The 22826-nt window shown below is 46.4% G+C and overlaps 1 protein-coding gene across 1 annotated transcript; it reads left to right on the top strand.

Moving 5' to 3' along the window:
• Window positions 1-11459: 11459 nt before the first annotated feature.
• Window positions 11460-20981, top strand: LOC126563733 (fatty acid synthase). The gene is made up of 6 exons (XM_050220420.1): window positions 11460-11984; window positions 13631-15770; window positions 15857-16002; window positions 16080-20503; window positions 20631-20774; window positions 20862-20981. The coding sequence occupies exons 1-6, from the start codon at window positions 11573-11575 to the stop codon at window positions 20967-20969; spliced, it is 7374 nt and encodes a 2457-aa protein (XP_050076377.1). The 5' UTR covers window positions 11460-11572; the 3' UTR covers window positions 20970-20981.
• Window positions 20982-22826: the final 1845 nt, after the last annotated feature.

Here is a 22826-nt window from a genome sequence, read left to right as displayed (position 1 = left end):
ACATGCCCTACCATGGAAGACCCTAACCTTACACGAGCTCATCCTCGGTTGCGTTGTTCTAGGAAGGTGTCCATTGATGGATCAGGTGTTTTGGAAAAGGAATAACTTGGGAATGTTCAATAACGTTGATCAATTAGTTGATAAAGGCTTTGAGTTATAAGACATAAGCATAATGACTTGATTATTATCAATAAAGAGATTGTAAATAGGTCTTTTAATATAAATGTAAGGTCGTTTTGCTATTTTAAAGCAAAATAAACAGCAATATTTCAGTGATTGCATTGTAGAACGAGTTGACGTTCAACGGGCCTTTCTTTCTTAAATGGATTTAAGGAGCTTCTTATCGCTTTCAGGGGTTTCGTGGTGCTAAGAAACCCAAGGATGAAATAATCCGTAGGGCCCCCAAATCTGAAATCTTGACACACAAGTCTGAAGACAGCCTTAAGAGGTAACTAGTGAAGGAATATGAATATTACCTACAGGACTTTCTCAAGATAGCATTCCCATCCGGACCGTTCCCCCGTAGTAGAAACTGACTATAGAACTACGTTGTATCAGCAAGTCTGGTAAGCTCTGCCAAGGTTTCCAAAATTTGCCAGATAGTTCAGCCTTCTTTTTCTTCTTTTCTGTTTTATTGGATTATTTCGAAACCATTTACACTATTCCACTAGAGTACCGGTACAATAGTCATGCACTGCTCATACGGAGGAACCTTGGAAGAACAATGCTGTAACGGTGTCTCAGATGTACACGCAGCATTGCTCGACATTGAACTTGAAAAAGCTAGTCTCTCTTGCTCTGCTTTATTCAACAAAAATGAGAGACTGAAACTTTTGTTTACTCTCTCTCTCTCTCTTTCTCCCCACTATCAAAGTGAAACGCACCGGTAATGCATATGGGTTGACAATTATTACCCACTTTTGACACCACTTTACACGAATAGAACTTACATTAAGTCAGGTTTATCAACGCAAAAAAAGTGACGCAAAACAGACAAATAATGATATCAGCACCCGTAAATAGCGGGATTCGCGTGTGCCGTCCTGGCGATCATCTTTCTCTTTCGCGAATCATATGATTTCCTCAGCAAAGGTACAACATAATCCGCTCAACTAGCGGAGGGGAAATTCGAAATCAGACTTGAATAGCATTTTTAATATTAAAAAAACATATCCACATCTCCAGACGGCAAGAGCGGTCACGTCTGGAGCGTGTGTATGCTCTCCCGAGGGGTTTGCAGTTGAGTCATGCGTGCTGGTGTGCGAAAATCGCGCGCATATTTACAGAGAGACCAACCTACCTTCCGATTGGATATCTCGCAGTGGTCTGACATCGTGCGGCGTTACCTCTCTCCACCCCGTTTAACCACCACCAACAGCAACCCTTTGGGTCTATCCCGCTCCCCCTTTCCTCGCGGTAAGTGTCAATCATCGAGCACAAGCGCGTGAGTTTTGGTCAGGGGGAACCCTCCAGCTACGTCATTTGTCGTGGAAAACCAGAGGGGGAGGGGTGTGGCGGGGGAGGGTTCCCCATGTGTTTCTCACTCGCACTAAAAGGGTACAATATATGTGTGCATCTTGTCACACACTCATAGCCTACTTGAAAAGGTATTGCAACGCTTCGCTTTTTTTTCTGCCGTCTTCCTTCTAGAGAATCGCGAATGATAATATTTACGGTTGAAGAGATAGTTCACGTTGTCCCGCTAATAGCGTGTCATTTGCTTGCCAGGGTATGTGCCCGGTTGGAATTTTGGCATGCCAGTCAAGCGTGTCCTTCTTTGGATAGCATACCGGGACTGCCATCTGGATTACATCAGTAGCGGCACTGGTAACCTGCTTGGATGGTTGATGAACGGCACACAGTGTCCGGTAAGGTGTTCCCTCACCTTGAGAATGATGGGCCACTGGCGTACTTTGCGCATCATATGATTCATATGCCGCTTTACCATTCTTAACCCTACGATGAAGGAAAAGCGTGCTTATTACTGTGCCTGTGTGGGAATGTTTGTTTATATCTATCTACCGCAGTAGTAGTGGCTCTCTGCCCTGCACATACTACATACTGACCTTCGTGGAATTGATTTTAATATTTTTAATGCACTTTTGAACTCCTGTTTCCAACTTCTTGGTAAAAGATACATCTTTCATGTTGTTTTATTTCTTTTTGCAGCTGAATGCCACACACAACCGGCAAACGTCGTATACAAGACGCGCGCGTCCCATGTTTTCTCTCTCATCGCGTGTATGTGGCTATGTGTTAGTGCATATCGTACGATCTTTTCGTTTTCTTACCATCTCACTCACTCCTGCATATAACGCTCCCCGTCACTCTTACAGCGGCCGATATTCGAATGGAGAGAGTGAGAGAAAAGAGCGCGTCTCGAGTTTTCGATCGCGTTTGCTGCCCGTTTCCCCACGCTGGGAGCGTCAGTCGCTTTTCTTTTTCGGTTCCCCCACCACCCCGTTTCGGATGGACAGGCAGCCCAGCGTTTGCAAGCTCAACATATTTCACACGGCGAAAAACGCATTTCAGCAAAAGTGTTCACCACCGGCGGAAGCATTTTCCCTACGCTGCGGCTGCTGCTGGCGCGACGCACATCAACCGAACCGAACAAATAACAAGGAAAGCAGGAGCATCCGGAAAAGTGACATCAACATCAGAATATCTCTGGATAACCGATAACGAATCCGTGCATAAAAAAAGTATTTGTTTTGGGCTCAGGAAACACAAAGCCCAACAGAGAAATCCTAACCCCAGCCAACAAAAAATCAAGTGAAAAGTGACGTGAAGTAGTAGTTATCAAAGTTGCCTTTGACGTTCTTATGTGAGTTGGTCATGATGCTGAATGAGCATAATTGCTACTACTGCTAGAGTGTGCTAGTTCAAGAAGTGTTGCCGGAAGTGTGGTAATATTGTCCTCAAAGAAATAAACTATAGAACTGCAACTGCATCGTATCGTATCTTAAAACCTCTAAAAGTGCATCTATAAAGCTCTTGTACCGGTTGGACCAGTTATTCATAAGTTTTTTGGGGGAAAAAAAATCTAACAAGGACTTGAATATTTCAAAACAAAAGTCCACAAACATAGCCTAAGGGTAAGTGCATTTTAGTTCCTTTTTAAACCTCTAACCAAACGCGGGATGATGCAACGGATCTGTTTTGTGGTTGTTTTTTTTTAGGTGGAAATCGATTTTCCACGTACTGTTTTCCTCTGAGCTAGTGTCTGTGTGTGTGTTTCATAATCCAATCGATCGTTATAAACGCATGAGAAGAAGGACCCGCGTCGACGTTTGCTGGAACGTTCGCATAAAATCGATGCCCGCTAGAACCATGCTGCCCCACACACTCCCATTATAGAGAGCCTGATAACCAGAGCTCCACCGGCATATAGGATTATGTAGTTCGCGTGTTCACCGTGATGTCGTCCTCCGCTCTATGTATGGGGACCTCCGCTTGTGTCTGCCAAATTTTCCATTTCACCCTTCTTTTTCCACACACACACACACGCAGACACACAAAATTGAGGTCATTGACCTTTTCGCTGCCAATCGCACTTTTGGGCGAGGAGGGGAGGATGATGGGTTTTGGATGCCTTCTTCTTTTGACTTAAAACATTGGCCTCTCCCTCGCCCATCTTTACAACGTCTCGGACGAACGCATCCATATGAATGAACGCGAAAAACCCTCCCCAAGAAAATATACTGCTGGGAAGAAGGGATGTTGTGTTGTGTGTGTGTGTGCTCTGGATTCCGTTGTTCCAACCTCTCTGGCTGTTGAAGCTTCACCTTTTCGTGTGTGTTGCACTTAGCGGAAATGGGTATCGCTGCGAAGTAGGCCGCAAACAGTTTCGCAAAATCCGTAATTAGTTCGAGCAAGCCCCCGACATAGCTCCAGGCGTACCACACCTACGAGTTGAGGAAGGGTGTGGGAATCCATTTGCTTTTTCCGTTCTGCAACTCTGGAATCGATTTGCTCTTTACGTGTGAACCTTTCCGATTTGTGGAGACTAAGAATTTCCGTAACTCCAGTGCCTGTAGTTTTTGGAAATTGTTGACTCCACTTTTTTTTCCACAAGAGCAGCTCCTAGATGACGAACGCAACCACACTAAAATCACAGTCAAGTTATAGTTCCCTCTAGATGTAGGTGGGGTGTCCTAAAATTCGGATTGTTGTTTTATTTCGCCAACTTTCACTTTCACATTTTTGCACCTTTCGTCTGGAAAGTTCGATTGTTCGAGGGAAATCATATTTATATGTCTGCGACACTGATAAAGCAATTTTAGAAAATAGCTTTTTCCCTTTTCTGATAATAAGTTGCAAATTATAAAAAAAGGAAACAAACTACCGATTATAGTAGTAGACTCAACAGCCGACCATCACGCTGGCAATGGGAATGGACTGTGTTGACTACTCTGTGGCTCAAGGTGCCTACTTGATTCGTGCAGGCCCTGTGTGTGTGTGTCTGTTGCATCATAACTTTGGCCCGAGCATCATGTCAAAAACGATGGGCCCATCATCTTTCGGAGAGCTGATCGTACAATCATCGCGTGATCGCGTGTCATCTTTTGCAAGGTGCAATATACAACTGTGGTAAGTGTTTTTGTGTGTGGGTTTGCGGTCAGCATTACCAATGAGGAAGACGCTAAAAATGCACTGACCGAACACGCGCTCGACACGTTGAACATGGGAGCGAGGGCTCGAGTTGTGTGGTGCGACAAAGTACCATCGTCATCGTCATTATCATCGTTGCCCGTCCGCCGTACAGCAAGAGGACAGCCAGAATCGATTCTAACTCGTCACTGCGAATGGAGCAAACTTCATCATTATTCGCATTCCTTGTCCCCGGACCTTGCCCGTTGTCGTCACATTTTGCCAAGGTCACCGTAATAGCGTGGGATGCAGGATTTGCTCCATTTCCTACGGACTCTTCTCGTTACCATTTTGCTCTATCTGTGAATGTATTATCAATCGTACCGAGAGAGTAGCTCGGTGAGGGGCATGGGGTTCGTGTCGTTGGTGAATGTGCGTTGGATTGGAAAATTTTCCAACGTTTGCAATGTGGCGCAAATCACTTCTAAATCCTAACAAGCGTGTTCTTGTTGGCACGAACGCCATAAATGACGAGATGTCTGATAAATGATGTCAATGGATGGAGCGTAATTAATGCGTTTTGAATGTGCTGCTAGTGCACGTAGTAGCTAGTCGGTAGTGAGCTTAATTTGTGGCGCTATAAAATTGTTCATAAAATTAGCTTTTGTTGGAAATGCCAAAATAAGTCGTTAAACTTTAAGTTCTGGCGTTAAATTTTACGGAGACTTGTCCAAGTCATGATGAGAATCACTTAACCCCGACCGAGAAGAAAATAACCATACGAATGTTTGGATCTACTCGAGTGAACTAGGTTTGTCAGGTTTTATTGAAGTAAGATTTGATTGTTCGATAAAAAATTACTGGTGTACTAGACTCTTAGATTCAAAAGAACAGGAGTCGTCAAAAATCAAATAGAGGTACAGGAGTATGTTATGAATTTAAACATATATACAAATTCATTCTAAAATCCACTATTCTAGGGAATGAATTACCGGGACCGGTGGTGGAGGTAACAACGGCGCCGGTCTTCACATGGCAGGACCAGAGTTCAAATCCCATCCGGACCGTTCTGTCGTAGTGAGAGGAGGACTGACTATCCTACTACGTGGTGTCACCATGTCTAGCAAGCCATTGAGATGGCTGCTAAGGCTGCTAAGATGCTAAGTCAATCAGAAGAAAGAAGGGAGTAATATTAAGACTTGTATCTGACGAAAACGACACACAGCATCATAGGATCAATATGAACATTTGGTGGTCAGTAATCCTAGCATGATCTTCTCCCTTCATTTTTTAAGGGTTAACATTTAAGAATTCTTTTAAATTAGGAAACCCAATGCTTTATTCAACCCCATTCTGACCAGCAACATGAAGGGAGCACAAGTAGAAGAAACAGCATAATAATTAATAATCAGGAATATCGGGTTCTCAATATTTGCACACAAAAATTACACCTGCCACAGACCGACAGAAGGATTCATGTATCCTGAAGTAAAATTTAGAATAAACCACAAAAACTGTAATAGAACATGCCCAAATGGTGACTTTACTAAGCAACTTTTACTCGTTTGGATGGTCGATCGCGTGATTACCAGCCAGACGATGGTATGATGTTTTTTTTTTCGAGAGCATGGTAGCAAACGATGCTGTGGCACATACTGATCATCTTGCCCTACCAACGCACATACACACGGACACACACATAACACACCCTCCTCCCTCCTACAAATGCACCGGCAACTGACAACAACGCGAAAGCGCGATCGCATCACACCGTAAAGGAGAAAGAAGGGCATTACACCAAACATACGATCACTGGGGTGTGCGTGATTCTTGATAAGGGTCAGCCCGTCGTGCGCAAAAGGACGGAGAGAACGTTTGGCTCCAACGGTTTGGCCGCGCTCGAGACGAGACGTGTTCACAAACACACATTCATGGTCGCGAAAGGACAGTAAAGACACGAGATAAGCGCAACCTGCACCCCAGTGGGAAGGCGTTTGGGTGGGGGGGGGGGGGGGGGGTTGTGGATAAGGCGTGTCAGGGATCTTCTTCCCGCCCAACGCAGAACGGCCAGCATAAGTAGGACCCACCGTCGAAGGGCGCCAGCTAGTTGCAAGCGAAGCTTCAGCGCGTTCGGTCCAGAGTTGATCTCGGGGTCCGGTTTGTTTTTTTTTTCCACCCTGCCAGAAAGTTGCCTAACGTCAGTTGTTCGTGTTGTTGCAGCAACAGCAGCAGCAGCAGCAGTACTAAGATAATCAGATCGGACCACTTTGGCGAATTGACACGCGCGCGCATTCGATCCAGATCATCCGATTCTTGGCTAGATTCCGGCAAAACGCACACATCGTCCCGCTGTGTATGCTGTGTGTTGAGAGGTGAGAGATACGGCTTTGCGTGGTAGAGTGGCGCTAGAAACTGTGGTGACTCCCTCGGTGGAGTGAAGTGAGCGAACAGGCATACATGTGTATGAGAAGGCAGCGAGCTTGACAACCCGCGTGCGTTGCGTGGTGAACGTAGAGATTCGCACTGGCGACTGGCAGATCTTGATCTGGCTGTTGAGGGCCGTGCTGCTGTTCATTCGATGCCGCATAGTTCTCGGTAGCGGACGGGATTTTTTGGCAGCCGCACATCAACTCGTTCCTCGGGAAAGCGTACGAACAGACAAAATATTGGAAAGATTGTTGTGCTGTGTGCGCGTGTGTCGAAGGATAGTGTGCGATATAACAGATCCTGCTTTGTTGACGGCAAGTGTTAGGTTAGGATAGGCAGTGAATTAAACCTAGGGTTGGTTGTGGTTTTTTGAGTGCACTTGGTGATTATGAAGTGCGTTAAGCAATGCGTTGTGCAATGATGAGAGAGGAAGGACGGCGTAAATTCTAACGTCTTGTGAGCTAGAGGACTTAATGGACAAATGTAAAAATCCTCGCTAGCAGGATATGATCCTCCCTTGCATCGAGCATGCATTCAAAGATTTTGGCAACTATTGTAAATATTTGCGTTCGATACACACACATACAGCTCAAACATCTGTGCACGACAATGTTCCAGAACGAGTACACACTCTTTATTAGCACTTCAAAATAATTGTGGCTGGCGATAGGGGTTAAGGACATTCCAAACGACGGGAAGAGGAGCTAGAGGAATTCCAAATATAATAAACACACAGACAGCTGCTCAAGTGAGATCATATGGGATTGATTTCGAAGTTGCCAAGTGAGAAGCAGATTGTGATATTGAAGCAATGGTCAAATGGGTGCGATAGCTGTGAGCTCCGTGAACTAGACATGATAACGCGCCCATAATCAGTTCTGATGTACCCGTGTGGAAACCAGCGTGCATTTAAAACAGCAATAGACTAATTGCATTTTTTTAGATGCGACTTTCGAGCCTCATAAATATCTACGTCTTGTAATTGGAATCGACAACCGCTCCACGTGGGTATTGGAACGTTAGCAATATGTTAACATTTTGTTAACCGATGGCAGGCAGCAAAGAAGAAAATGTACGTTAACAACGATTGCACGTTGCTGCAACGTTGGTGCATGCGGAGCTGTTTTTTCGTCTATATTTTTTCCCAGCAAAAGCCAGTCACCACCTCATATAGCGTGTTGGAGAGTCGGAAGTGTAAACATGAACTTGAACGAGGCAAAACATTAAACAACGTCGCTCCGTCTGCCTTCGTGTCTTGACCGTTGGAGCCACCTCCTCTATGGAGATGATAATCGGCGAACAGCACTTACACCGTTCAGTACCGCGCCTCCTAGAGGTCGCGGTCGATTTGATAGGGGTCCTTACGAGGGGTGCGTTATTCCATGCTGCTGATTTCACCTTTTTGTTGTTCCTTTTCTTTTGCACCTTTTTTTCCAATCGATGAGCAAACATCAATACCGTCTTGTAACTGGGGTGGGTAGAGCAATAGTGACGGTGGAATGGTATGATCATGCATATCTCTTCAACGGTTGACGTTAATCGCCGATTAACAAAGACGTCACTGCTGGAGGAACCTCTTGAAGTAGTTGGACAGTCTGTTAAATTTTGTGAAGTAGCAGAAAATGACTTTCTACACCGTTCTGTCATACATTTGTCCAACTTCACAGTCATAGAACAAGTCAAAGGCTACTAGAACCTACTAGGATTCTCCAAATTCTTAAACTTCAACTAAGATTTTCATCTCACAAACATCCTTCAAAAATTGTGCTAAACTAATTTGCCGTTTGATCAAGCTTCCGTGTTCCTGGTCGAACATTGCACCACAAAGTAATCGCGTCAATGAGTGTACAATGGGGTGGAATAAAGCGGTTGATCATGTGTTCTGTTGTGGTCTTCAGCATGAGAATAATGCTGATTTGTGTAGCAACACGCCAAGACCTAACAAAAGCAACTCATTGCACAACCGATCAGGCCACACTACATAATCCAGCGTGTCTTCTTCTAAGGTCCTCGATCGTTCTTGCCCCAATGCTTTTTGACTTGTTCGGACTTCTGAAAAAAAAGGCAAGCTTTTTCTTGGATGCTGCATCGCCTGCTATATCTAGCCCGTTTGCGTGTGTCTCTGGATCGTGTTTCACGTTTTTATCACCATCCAAATTCCCCCCATCTATTGGCCAGTCATGATCAGTCGATATTTTGTTTTTTTTTTTCATGCTTGTGTGTCTGTTTCGCAACTGAAATCGCCTGATCTCGTCGGGTGACGTGAAATGGTACTTCCTTTGGGGGTTTTTTTTCGAAGCTGTTGTTTATTTGTTTCGATTTTGGTTTTTCGTCTGCCAAGCACCTGATGGCGAAGGCGAAGCAGAGACTCAGCTCAACACCTGTAACTGGGCTTGTAATGGCGGTTGACGGATGACCGATGAAGGGTTTGTGTGATGGCACTTCTGCTGGCTCTTGTGTGTGGAACTTCGCTAATAATGGTTGGTGAATGGAGTTTTGCAATTTTTATGCGCGCTCCTTATTTAGGTCGCATTCGTGTGGAGCTCGCTAAACCGCCAGAAACATAGTAAGTGTTGCGGGTTGGTATAAAAGAGACGCTCGTTGCGCATAAGCATTTATAATACGATTTCGGTGAAATTTTGCCCTCCATTCCAATGGCAAGCTTTCGGCGCAAAAAGCTGCAGGAAAGCGGAGCGAATGAGAGATGACTTTTATTGGGAAATATTTACGAATCCCCCCCCTACACGAATTGGCGAAGGTGTGTAGTGTAACTTTCCTTTCCGACTCTCCAAATGAATTGCGGAGGGGATCCAACGCTGGTTGAATGTTGGTTGATATCCGGGCTTTTACACGTATGTGCGCTATACGACCCAAAAAGGGTGCCGCACGTGGTATTGCATCAGCATGATAAAACGGACTCGAATGATCCGGGGTTACGTCGTGTGTTGTTGTTGATTTGGTGGGTTTGTTATTGTTTTTTCTTCTTTTTTGCATTCTGCAATCTATTGTTTTCGCAAAGAAATTATAAACTTATGACTCTTGTGCCATCTCTCTTACAGATGAACATAAGAAACTTCATAACAATAACAACAACGTCCACTCGAAGCGAAGCATTTAGCTAAATCCTTGATTTCTATACGATAAGAAACTTACTTGCGTATCAGACACTAGAATCACTCATCTAAAGGTGACTTATAATGTGAACGATCAGACGAACTCCTCAATTCTTGGACTCTAAGAATAAGGTGCGGCGGTTTGGATCATTGGGTAGTATCTACTTGACGTGTTCAATACGACGAAGTTCAGTAGAGGGACCACAATCGAAAAGACTTTTTTCTTCTGTCAACCCCATATCCAGACAATGTTTGGTAGCGTTTTACGTCAATTGAACCCATCCAAATCGTCATGGATATGGAAATGAGAATGAATATTCCTAAGACTGCCGTATCATTCAACGCGCAATACTAGCCAAATGGTCTCGAAAAAAAAGCACAAATGCAGTCCCCAACGTGTAATGTGTCCATAATTTTTTGGAGTGCGGGGACGCATTTTTACCGGGGGCCTGTCTTCAGTTCACGTCAGCGTTCGTTGGCTTTCGTTGGCTGTTGCCATGATAGTATGATGCCTCGAAGATATAGATAAGAGATGATAATAACCAATCGGCTCAAACCCTCTTATTGTTTGTAGTGATGGAAAAATTCGCTGTTGCTATTATTGGAACTTGAGGGAGGTATTATTGGGTCCTGATACCCAAGTCTAGTCGAACAGTTTTGTTGGCAATTATGGCGAGAGAGAATACCTTGTACATTTTTTTGTATTAATTTGTTATCATATTTTATCATGCAGATGACGTCTATTTCCGACTTTCCTTTTGGTATCTTATCTTTTCGGAGGGGTTTCCTTTGCATTACCACGCAAAGAAACACCTCAATCAGTTTCACCGTCTACCCATTTTGCGCTGTATTAATATCTGTAATAAAAAGATTGAATTGGTTTAATCGAATTAAATTTGTGCTCGCGTGCTTCTCATAGCGAGACGCGAGGGATTATTCTCATAAAAGCGCATCCACATTCCTTTACCGTGCCATATGGCATTATATAGTCAGCGAGATGTCAGCATGATCTAATCGTTTAAATTTAGTATGCAGCTAGTGCTCTCGCGGAAAGGATTTGTGGTGATTGCTACAACGCCCACTGCACTGAACGGCTCTACTAAGGCTTCGTTGTTTTCTGTGCCATCGTTAAATTAATTATCGTTGCTTTCTTTCAACCTTGATGCTAACGTCTATCTTCTATTTAATTTCCCTTCCCATTTGTGTAGAATACAAATATCAACGTTTTGGAGTGTAAGTGCGTAAGTTGCTGTCCTATCACCACAGTCTCCAGTGCGTGGTAGAAAACTCGGATTTCCTCACAACCCGGGGGAAAAGCATCACATCCAGAACACATACACAGGCTTCCGAGTGCCGTCAACGCCGGAAGCGCAGCCATTCCTTCGCGCGGCAAACGTTCGAACAGACGAAAACAACGACGCAATCAAAGCAACAACAGCAACATGCCGGCCCGCTTCGAGGACGTGACCGCTTCTGACACCCGCCGCAGTGTCCCCCTGGACCGCGTCGGGGGACATTACGATGTAGGCGCTGGTGTGGGTGGCCACGGCGGCCCCCGGCCCGCAATCGCAGATGAAATCTGCATCACAGGCTTTTCCGGCCGGCTGCCCGAAAGTTCGGACATTGCCGAGTTTAAGCGCAACCTGCTGGAGGGCGTCGACATGGTGAATGATGATGATCGCCGCTGGCCCGCCGGTTTGTACGAGCTGCCGACGCGCATCGGTAAAATTAAGGACGAAGATCTGCAGCATCTGGATGCGGAGTTTTTCAAAATTCATCAAAAGCAGGCCGAGTGCATGGATCCGCAACTGCGCATGCTGCTGGAGTGTACCCACGAGGCGATCATTGATGCTGGTAAGTACTTGTGTGTGTGTGTGTGTGTGTCTGTGTGTGTGTGTGTGTGTGTGTGTGTGTGTGTGTGTGTGTGTGTGTGGGGAATTAGAAGCAAAGTAATGCACATCGCCACGTGTACAAGCAACAATCATCCACGTCGAACCCAATGCCTAAGACGTTAGGAAACCTGTTCCTCCAAGAATCGCCAAATGATTTCGGAAATGTCATACTCTGTTATTTTTTTTTTACGATAGAATCGTTCTGTTTAATGATTCTTTTAACCTACAAACTGAAAAAGTTTCGCAAAGATCGTACGATCATCGGCCATTGGCAATATGATAAGACAAAAAAAGGCCACTAGGTGTACTTAGACATTCTCTTTCTTTTTGCACCGACCGCAAATGACGCACAACGCGGAAAAGAGTCACCCATGCTGCGCCATTTACCCACCAGCCCATCACGAACGATTATTTGATTTTACTTCATTCTTCTCCCATCGAACGAACAAGCGCGACCGGCCGGTCTGACGTCGTCGCTACCGTCGTTCGTGCTTCTTGACTTTGGGCTTTTGTGCTTACGGTGTGTTGCGAGGATAATTTTTGTACACGATCGATTGGATTGGATGTCTCATTGAAGGTACACCAAAATTACACTCTGGGTCTGGGCCCCGTGTTTGAAGAGCTCTCGCTCGGGAGGAAGTAATTTTTCCCTCTAACATGCGCGCCGCTTTTTTTTTTGCATCAAAAGTTGCTCTTTTTCTGGCACCCATTTAGAGGACAGGCTGTGTTGTGTATGCCGTGTGCAAGGCAATGCTTTGCTAGGTGCGAATCTTTAAAGAACGTATCCGTTTCGTTACGCTTCTCTTCTAGCGTTTTGTGGCGCACTGTAAGCTTGTACAGCAATTGGCCATAACAAATAATAGCTCATTTACGTCGATTTTTGTGTGGTGTGTATTGAACGTCGTGTTTTGTGCGTTCAATGTATGCACAAAAAAAAACATGGAAATTCGTTGAGGGAAGTTGTACCTTCGGGAAGTACCGGATTTAAGCGCGTGTTTCAATTGCAGACACAGAACGAGTGAGCTTTGTAATGTTTGTCTCGGCATTAAATTGCGTCACGAGTTGAAGTGTTGTAGCTTTGTGTGGTTGAAATGTTGAATTTCTGTTTTCTGGAGGATGCAATAATGTATGCATTAAAAATTATTGGATTAACTTCGGATGGGAATGAAAATATAAAATGCTCTAGATAATTCAAATGTATAGAATTTTGCTTGATTCCTACATCCGTCTTATAAGAACTAAGATCAGATGCACTTCTTCAATTGCATGCATGCCCTGGAATTCTTTAGCTAAAGCTGTAATATTATGTTTGGATGTTGAAGTAGATCGCTAAGAAATAAGATCATCGAAAGGGAAATCCTTTTTCTTCGTTTTCTTGGATTAGCGACCTACTAGGTCACGACGACCATCAAATGTTTTACTAGACTTGCTGATACTTCGTAGTTAGTGGAATTGGAACCCGTTATCCTTAATAATGCTTAAGATCAGTTAATTTGTGTTATGGATACATTATTAACTCGACTATATTCGTGACATCATTATTTCATTCAAACGTTTCAAATTTCTAAAACATTTTCTTTTCCTTCAAATTTTATCCTTCCTTTTTAGGCATCAATCCACAGGAAATCCGTGGCAGCCGTACCGGCGTGTACATCGGTTGCTCAAACTCGGAAACCGAACAGCACTGGTGTGCCGATCCGGACCTCGTCAATGGGTACGGTCTAACCGGATGTGCCCGCGCAATGTTCGCCAACCGCATCTCCTACACCTTTGACTTTAAGGGACCGAGTTACGCAGTCGATACCGCCTGTTCCAGCTCGCTGTTCGCACTGTCGCAGGCATTCGCCGACATGAAGGCGGGACACTGTGATGCTGCGATCGTGGCCGGCTGTGGTCTCATCCTGAAACCTACCATGTCACTACAGTTCAAGCGGCTGAACATGTTGAGCAAGGACGGTATGTGCAAAGCGTTCGACGAGTCGGGCAATGGGTATGTCCGATCGGACGGTTGCGTGGTCACATTCCTGCAGCGTGCCTCGAACTCGCGTCGCATTTACGCCAGCGTCCTGAACGTACGCACAAACACGGACGGTTTCAAGGAGCAGGGCATTACGTATCCGATCGGCGAGATGCAGAAGCGACTGATCAAGGAAACGTACGACGAGATTGGACTGAACCCGGCCGATGTAGTTTATGTGGAGGCGCACGGTACCGGTACGAAGGTGGGCGATCCGCAGGAAGTTAATGCCATTACGGACTTTTTCTGCAAGGATCGCAAAACGCCACTGCTGATTGGTTCGGTAAAATCGAACATGGGCCACTCGGAACCCGCGTCGGGCGTCTGCTCGATTGCGAAAATCCTGATCGCGATGGAGGAGGGAGTGATTCCTGGCAACTTGCACTACAAAAATCCTAACCCAGATCTGTACGGTTTGCTTGACGGGCGGCTAAAGGTGGTGGATCGTAATCTGCCGTGGAACGGTGGTATCATTGGTTTGAATTCGTTCGGATTTGGTGGAGCAAATGCGCACGTTATCCTGAAGTCGAACCCGAAACCGAAACCGATCAGCCCTAAGGATGATGGATTTCCAAAGCTGATGGTTGCATCCGGACGTACGCCTGAAGCGGTGGAAGCGTTCCTCGAGCAGGCAGCCGTAAGCAAGGACGACGAGGAGTTTGTTGGAATCGTGAACGAAATCCACAGTCGCAACATCCCGCTGCACAATCATCGAGGATACACGGTGGTGGCCGGTGGCGATGCCCAATCGCAGACCGTTCGTGAGGTGCTGGAAGTAAGCGCGGACGAGAAGCGTCCGGTTTGGTTCATCTACTCCGGTATGGGTTCGCAGTGGGCCAGTATGGCGAAGGACTTGATGCAGCTGGAGGTGTTCCATAATAGCATCTACCGCTGTGCAGAAGCACTCCGCCCGGAAGGGGTCGATCTGATCGATGTGCTGACGAAGAGTGATGAAACTAAGTTTGATAACATCCTGAACTCGTTCATTTCGATTGCGGCAGTGCAGGTGGCGCTCACGGATGTGCTCACTCACGTTGGAATCACGCCGGACGGTATGGTTGGCCATTCCGTTGGTGAGCTGGGATGTGCGTATGCCGATGGATGTTTCACACCGGAACAGACCGTATTGGCTGCATACTGGCGTGGTCGTAGCATCCTCGACACGGACTTAATTGCTGGCCAAATGGCTGCGGTTGGACTTTCGTGGGAGGATTGCAAACAACAGCTGCCGAAGGATGTCATACCGGCGTGTCATAATAGCGCGGACAGTGTTACAATTTCGGGCCCGGTTAATTCCGTTGGAAAGGTTATAGCCGACCTGAACGCGAAAGGTATCTTTGCGAAAGGTGTCAAATCTTCCGGCATTGCGTTCCACAGTCGGTACATTGCTGATGCAGCACCGAAGTTACGCAAATCGTTGGACAAAATCATTCCCAACCCGAAGAACCGTACGCCACGCTGGATCAGTACGAGCATTCCGGAGGAATCTTGGCCCACACCCTTGGCACAACAATCGTCATCGGCGTATCACGTGAACAATCTACTGTCACCGGTGTTGTTTGCGGAAGGATTGAAGCACGTGCCGGAAAATGCGATCTGCATCGAGATTGCACCGCACGGTTTGTTGCAGGCAATTTTGAAACGTGCCCTCGGCAAGGATGCTACCAATCTTAGCTTGATGAAGCGCGACCATGCAAACAACATGATCTTCATGTTGAGCAACCTTGGAAAGTAAGTTTTTTCCCATCTTATCTTTATTGGTTGTTCTATTTTTAAATATTTTTTTTAACCTTTCTTGTTTTGTACCTCTTTCTCAGGTTATATGTTGCCGGAGCTCAGCCACAAGTACAAAAGCTGTACCGTCCGATCACGTATCCCGTAGGCCGTGGTACACCTATGTTGAACTCTTTGGTCAAGTGGGATCATTCGATCAACTGGTTCCTGGCTCGTATTGGAGTTGAAAGTAAGCACAAAAACTTTGAATCCATTCCATCAAACGATATTAACCTGTTTTTCTTCCATTTCTTAAATATTTTGTAGATAAATCGGGAGAGACGATAATTGACGTTAATCTTGGAAAGGATGAAGATGCATACCTAGCCGGACACACAATCGACGGCCGTGTACTGTTCCCTGCCACCGGATATCTTACACTCGCATGGCGAACTTACGCCAAGATGCAAGGAGCCGACATTGAAAAAACGCCCGTCGTGATCGAGAACGCCGTGTTCCATCGGGCCACAATCCTTCCCAAGGATGGATCGGTCAAGTTCGGCATTAACTTCTTCGATGGTACCGGTGCGTTCGAGATCTGCGAAGGTGGCACTTTGGCCGTATCCGGCAAGCTTACCATCCCGGAAAAGATCGAACTGGAAGAATTGCCGCTAAACAAACTGGAGGCGGATAAGTCGGGATTGCCGTTGAACATGAGCGACGTTTACAAAGAGTTGCGTCTGAGGGGTTACGATTACGCGGATATGTTCCGTGGTGTAACGCGCAGCGACCCGAGAGCTATTACCGGTGAGCTACAGTGGCGTGACAATTGGGTCAGCTTCATGGACACGATGCTACAGTTTAGCATTCTCGGTAAGGATCTGCGTGAGCTGTACCTCCCAACACGCATCGAGAAGATCGTGATTAATCCGGGCCGCCACATGGAACTCGTCAGCAATCTTACGCAAACCGGTGACGACCGAACTCTGCCGGTGTACATGTACCGAGACATTAACGTGATCAAGTCGGGTGGAGTGGAGATGCGTGGACTACGCGCTACATTGGCACCGCGTCGCCAAGGCACCCAGGCACCACCAACTCTCGAGAAGTACCTGTTTGTGCCGAACAGCAACGAGAAGGAACTCGCGGAAGGTAACAGTGAAAAGGCTCGCCTGAGGTCCATCACGGCCGCATTGCACTTGGTAATTGAGAATAGTTCCGGTGCGCTTAAGATAAAGGTAGCGGAGGCAAGCTTTGAACGTTCGCCCGAAAATACGATGGCCGGTACGGTGCAAGCTATTATCGAGGGTGAACCAACGCTCGCTAGTGATGTAGCTGTCGTCACGACACATCAACCGGACACTTTGGTGCAGCATTACGGTGAATCGGGCGTGCGCGTAGTTAACAAGGATGCAGCAGCTGGTCCGATCGAACAAAACTGTCATCTGGCCATCGGATACGACATTTTCGGACGTGCTGACCCGGAAGCGATCCTCTGCAATCTCCGTGACTCGATCAAATCGGACGGTTTTGTACTGTTGGAAGAATCGCGCAGCACTTTCGATGCACGCTCCCGTGCAACGCTTGCAAAGGCAGGATTTACCATCATCAGCACGCAGGTGTGTGATAAGAAGGTGTTTGTCCTATTGCGTCCTATTGTTGCTGATTTGGCTCAGCGCAAGAGCGTTATCATCACCATCACCGAACGATCCTTTAGCTGGGTTGAAGAGCTGAAGGCTGCCTTAGCGAAGGCAGAAGAAACCTCCACCTACGTGTACATCGTTTGCCAGGGTGAAGAACTCTGCGGAGCTCAAGGACTGATGAACTGTGTCAAGAACGAGGTGGGTGGCAAGTTTGCCCGTCTATTCTTCATCCAGGATCGCAAGGCGGACAAGTTCTCGCTTACCGGATCGCTCTATAAGGAACAGCTAGCAAAGGATCTGATCTGTAACGTACTTCGTCCAGCAAACGGAACTCCAACCCCGGCCTGGGGTACCTTCCGCCATCTTCGTCTGGATAATCAATCGAATGCGCCATCACTCCCGGTAGAGCATGCATACATTAACGCACTAACGAAGGGTGATTTGGCAAGTTTGAAATGGATCGAAAGTTCTCTGTCTCGCGAACGACCGGACGCGACGTCCAAGAACGATCGTACAGAACTATGTACTGTTTACTACGCACCGATCAATTTCCGTGATGTTATGCTAAGCTCTGGTAAGCTGGGAGCTGATGCACTGCCGGGAGATCTGGCCACGCAGGACTGTATCCTTGGGCTGGAGTTTGCTGGACGCGACTCAACCGGACGTCGCATCATGGCGATGGTACAGGCAAAATCGCTCGCTACGACCTGCGTTGCGCAACGTAACATGATCTGGGAGATCCCGGACAATTGGACGATGGAACAGGCGTCAACAGTGCCGTGTGTTTACTCAACCGTTTACTACGCGCTTGTTATGCGAGGTCGTATGAAGCGGGGCGAGTCCATCTTGATTCATGCTGGATCGGGTGGTGTTGGACAGGCGGCCATTTCTGTCGCCCTTGCAGCCGGTGTGACCGTGTACACGACGGTCGGTTCGAAGGAGAAGCGTGAGTTCCTAAAGCGCACCTTCCCACAGCTGACGGATCGAAATATTGGCAACTCTCGTGACTGTTCCTTCGAGCAGTTGGTGATGCGTGAAACGCAAGGCCGTGGTGTAGATCTCGTACTGAACTCACTCGCGGAGGAGAAATTGCAAGCTTCGATCCGTTGTTTGGGACTGAATGGACGTTTCCTCGAGATCGGCAAGTTCGATCTGAACAACAACAGCCCGTTGGGAATGTCTGTGTTTTTGAAGAACACTTCCTTCCACGGTATTCTGCTCGACAGCGTAATGGAGGGTGATGATGAAACGATCGCCGAGGTAGTGAAACTAGTTGCCGACGGTATCAAGACTGGAGCGGTGCGTCCGCTTCCGACGAGCGTTTTTACCGAACAACAGGTCGAGCAAGCGTTCCGCTTTATGGCATCAGGCAAGCACATCGGTAAGGTTGTCGTTCGCGTTCGGGAAGAAGAAAAGGCCAAGATTGTAAAGCCAGCTCCGAAGCTGATCAACGCAATTCCACGCACCTACATGCACGCGGAAAAGGTTTACATCCTGATCGGTGGACTGGGTGGATTTGGTCTGGAGCTGTCGAACTGGTTGGTATCACGTGGCGCAAAGATTATTGTACTAACGTCGAGAAGCGGTGTTCGTACGGGCTATCAATCGCTGATGATTCGTCGCTGGACGGAGCGTGGCGTGAAGGTGGTGATCGATACGAACGATGTGACAACACTGAAGGGTGCACAGAAGCTGCTGACGGATGCCGCACGCCATGGACCGGTGGGTGGAGTTTTCAATCTGGCTGCTGTGTTGCGTGACGGATTGTTGGAGAATTCTAGCGAGGCCGACTTCCGGGCAGTTTGCGTACCGAAGGTTGAAGGTACGAAGAATCTGGATGTTGCTACGCGTGAACTTTGTCCCGATTTGGACTACTTCGTGTGCTTCTCGAGTGTTTCCTGTGGCCGTGGAAATCAGGGACAGGTTAACTATGGACTAGCAAATTCTGCCATGGAACGTATTTGTGAAGCTCGACATGCTGTCGGTCTGCCCGCGACAGCCATCCAGTGGGGAGCGATCGGTGATACGGGATTGGTGTTGGAGAATTTGGGCGATAACGATACGGTGGTCGGTGGTACGCTACCCCAGCGTATGCCGTCCTGTCTGCAGACGATGGATCTGTTCATGCAGCAGCCGAACCCTGTGCTGGCGTCGATGGTGATTGCCGAAAAGCGCAAGACGGACACGGGTGGCGTTAGTTTGGTGGGATGCATCGCTAATATTCTTGGGCTGAAGGACACCAAGAACGTTTCTGATGGTGCGACACTGGCCGATCTCGGAATGGATTCGTTGATGGGCGCAGAAATTAAGCAAACGCTTGAACGTAGCTTCGATCTTGTGCTGAGTGCAGCTGAAATTCGCCTCCTTACGTTCGGCAAGCTCCGATCGTTCGAAAAGGGCGGTGCAGCTGGTGGAGATGCTGGTGGAGTGGTTAATGGTGCAGGATCGCCCATGGCAGCTGGAGGAGCAGGTGGAAAGCGTACGGATGAGCACGCAATCGGTGACGGTACGCAGGTCAAGTTTAGTGAGGATCTTATGCCGAAGGAATGCTTGGTACGGTTGGAATCGGCTGCTCCGGCAGGAAGCAAAGCACGACCGGTGTTTGCGGTACACGCAATCGAGGGCGTCATTACGGCTTTGATCCCACTGGCACAAACACTCCCTGTGCCGGTGTATGGCTTGCAGTGTGTAGAAGCAGCACCACTTGATTCGCTCGAACTGTTGGCGGCATACTACATCAAACAGATCCGTACGGTGCAACCACGTGGTCCGTACACGATCGTTGGCTACTCGTTCGGTGCCTCGATTGCGTACGAGATGGTGGTACAGCTGGAGAAGGCTGGCGATGCGTGTCAATTGCTACTGCTGGATGGGTCGCCACGGTACGTGAGCTGGTACACGGAAGCGCAGAAGCAGCGAAATGCAAACGGGGAAGTAGTGCAAGCTGTTGATGAGGCGTACGCGTTAGCATACTTCGCGATGGTTTGCGGTGGACTGGACTATGGACGTACTGCGAAGGAGCTGGTGGAGGCCAAGTCGTGGGACGACCGTGTGGCCAAGTGTGCGGAGATGGTGCACGCCAAGATTCCGCATTACTCACTACAGCTGGTAAGTTTCGATAAAGTTTTTCAGGATTAAGTTCATTTTATCTGGTATCTTCGGGGCGATCGATCCATAGCATCTATAGCATAAAAAATTATTATATCTAAAATGTAAACTTTTTCCTTTGCTACAGCTCGCCACCACAGCAAGATCTTTCGTAGGCAAAATCGTTGCCAGCCATATGTACAAACCGTCGTCCAAGGTAAAGGCAACGGTGAAGCTGGTCAAGCCTACCGAAAACTACGCTAAGCTGCAGGGTGACTATGGACTATCGGATGTAAGTATACAACCAAAAAAATAAGAAGCTTTTGCTTCTCACTGCTCCTGTTGGTACTAATTGCGCAAAAAATCTTTCTCCTCACAGCTTTGCCAGCAAAAGGTTGAGATCTTCACCGTAAAGGGCGACCACCGATCGATGCTGAAGGGCGATTCGATGAAGAAGATTGCTGACGTTTTGCAGCAGCTGTTCTAGGTGGACAATGATGACCACAACCCCTTCAATATCTCTCTTACTCCATTTGGGAAGTGGAGTGTTTTGCTGGACTGGAACGACAACCTTCCCCTTGTACCATATGTCTTGACCGTGATGTAATTTATTGAACGCTTTTTTAACGATTCTTACGGAACGGGATCGGAAGAGAGAAAGAGAGACGGATGTATAAGAAAGAAGGAGCGCAGATCGTAGTAGGAATGCGAATCTAAATTTTGTGATCTTTCCACCCCTCCCAGTGATTTCATTTAATGATGAATGTTTCCTTCCGTTATTATTACTTATATACGCGCTCAAACAACATTCTGCTTCCTCAGTTCTATAGCTAAGGCAACCATAATGCATAATGCTTTTGTATATACACGCGCATCCTCATTTATATCTACCTGTTCAATTCGAATTCTGTGTTGAATTTATTTGCAGTTGAGCTAGGCTAACATGGGTAAAAATAACAGGGTTAAAAAGTAAAAGAAATTGACATTCCCAAAAGGACGAGTGAAATTCAACGGTCAAGCATTGTTGGCGCTCGTCCCCCTAGATATTAGTGAGCAGGGCAGAAGGACAGTTAGATTTGTAAGCGGAGATGGGTTTTGCATTTAAAAAATGCAACGCTTCAGATGAATTGTAGTACCACAGTTTAGATTTTAGTGAGAAGAGGTGTCATCAGAATCATCGGCGCATGTGTGTGGAGACCGATCGATGATGATGATGATGTTGGTGGTTTTTTTTTTTGAGCCACAGCTTGAAGGTTGCTAAAAGTGAACCACTGAAAAATAGTTAACAAAAACATCACAACATTTCACAGGCTTTTTGCTTCTCATTTCGACAAATCTCTCAGGATGACACTAAGGACGGAGGAGAGATCTATTCTCGTTTCGTTTTTCTTAAGGCTTTATTCGTTTTTCGCTCCGAATGTAATGTTGAAGAAAGAAAAAGTGTTTGTTTGAATTCCAAAGGAATCGTGACTGGTTTTTGAGGTACTGATACTGAGCACTTTTAAGAAAAGTTGCTCTCTTTACTGTAATGGAAACTGTTGGCGCTGAAGAAACGTTGAAGGCAAAGAAAAGCTTTGCGATGTGAGGAGAAGAGTGGAAAAAGCAGGTTCTCCGGGATAGGTTTGAGAGAGTGGGACAGAAACAGAAACAAAAAGGGACATCCAGGTTTTAGCTGATAAGATGAAACTGTTGGATGTTAAACTTAATTCGTGGCATTTCATACGATTGCGGCATGCAGAAGATATGTTACAAATTAAGTTAAACATCTAATAAAAAGAAAACTTAACCATATTTATGCAAAACCATACTATCGCTGGCACTAATATAACTGGTTGGTATGCCAGGAATGTAATCTTTTACAGTAGGACATTGAACACGTGGCCCACAAGCGTTCACGAACTGACATATTCTCATGGGTGTGTTGTGTGTTCCATAACATATGATATGTGTAAACCTTTTAAATGTGAAGAAAACTAAAAAAACACACACAAATAGTCTGCACAAATCGCACTTATGTAGTCTTATGCAATCAATCGTCTTATGAGGCGGAGAATTTTCCTACATCAACTTCTGGCACAGCAGTTTACACAGCGCACTTTAGAGGACGTAAATAATTTTACTCAACTCCATTACTACACTACTAACCCAGTACATGGTGAATAGGTTGAATGAATGAGCGTCATAGTCACAACTAAGTAGAGGACGTGTAACGTTCGAGAGCTTGTAATGAAATAGGTGAGATGCCCCAAGAGGAAGAAGACAGTAATAGTTGAAGAAAGAACTACGTGGCTTAAGTTTATGTGACCAACATTTGGAAAAACAAGTTAGAATATATGGTGTAAAC

Source organism: Anopheles maculipalpis, chromosome 3RL (genome assembly GCF_943734695.1).
Source record: "Anopheles maculipalpis chromosome 3RL, idAnoMacuDA_375_x, whole genome shotgun sequence".
NCBI classification, from domain to species: domain Eukaryota; kingdom Metazoa; phylum Arthropoda; class Insecta; order Diptera; family Culicidae; genus Anopheles; species Anopheles maculipalpis.
The sequence above is the reverse complement of the archived record's forward strand: the minus strand, read 5'-3'. Positions and strand labels throughout refer to the sequence as shown.

Coding starts and splice junctions, on each gene's coding strand:
- LOC126563733 (XM_050220420.1), top strand. CDS start 11,573: ATGCCGGCCCGCTTCGAGGACGTGACCGCTTCTGACACCCGCCGCAGT. Junction 11,985..13,630: donor CGAGGCGATCATTGATGCTG/GTAAGTACTTGT, acceptor CTTCCTTTTTAG/GCATCAATCCACAGGAAATC. Junction 20,775..20,861: donor GTGACTATGGACTATCGGAT/GTAAGTATACAA, acceptor TTCTCCTCACAG/CTTTGCCAGCAAAAGGTTGA.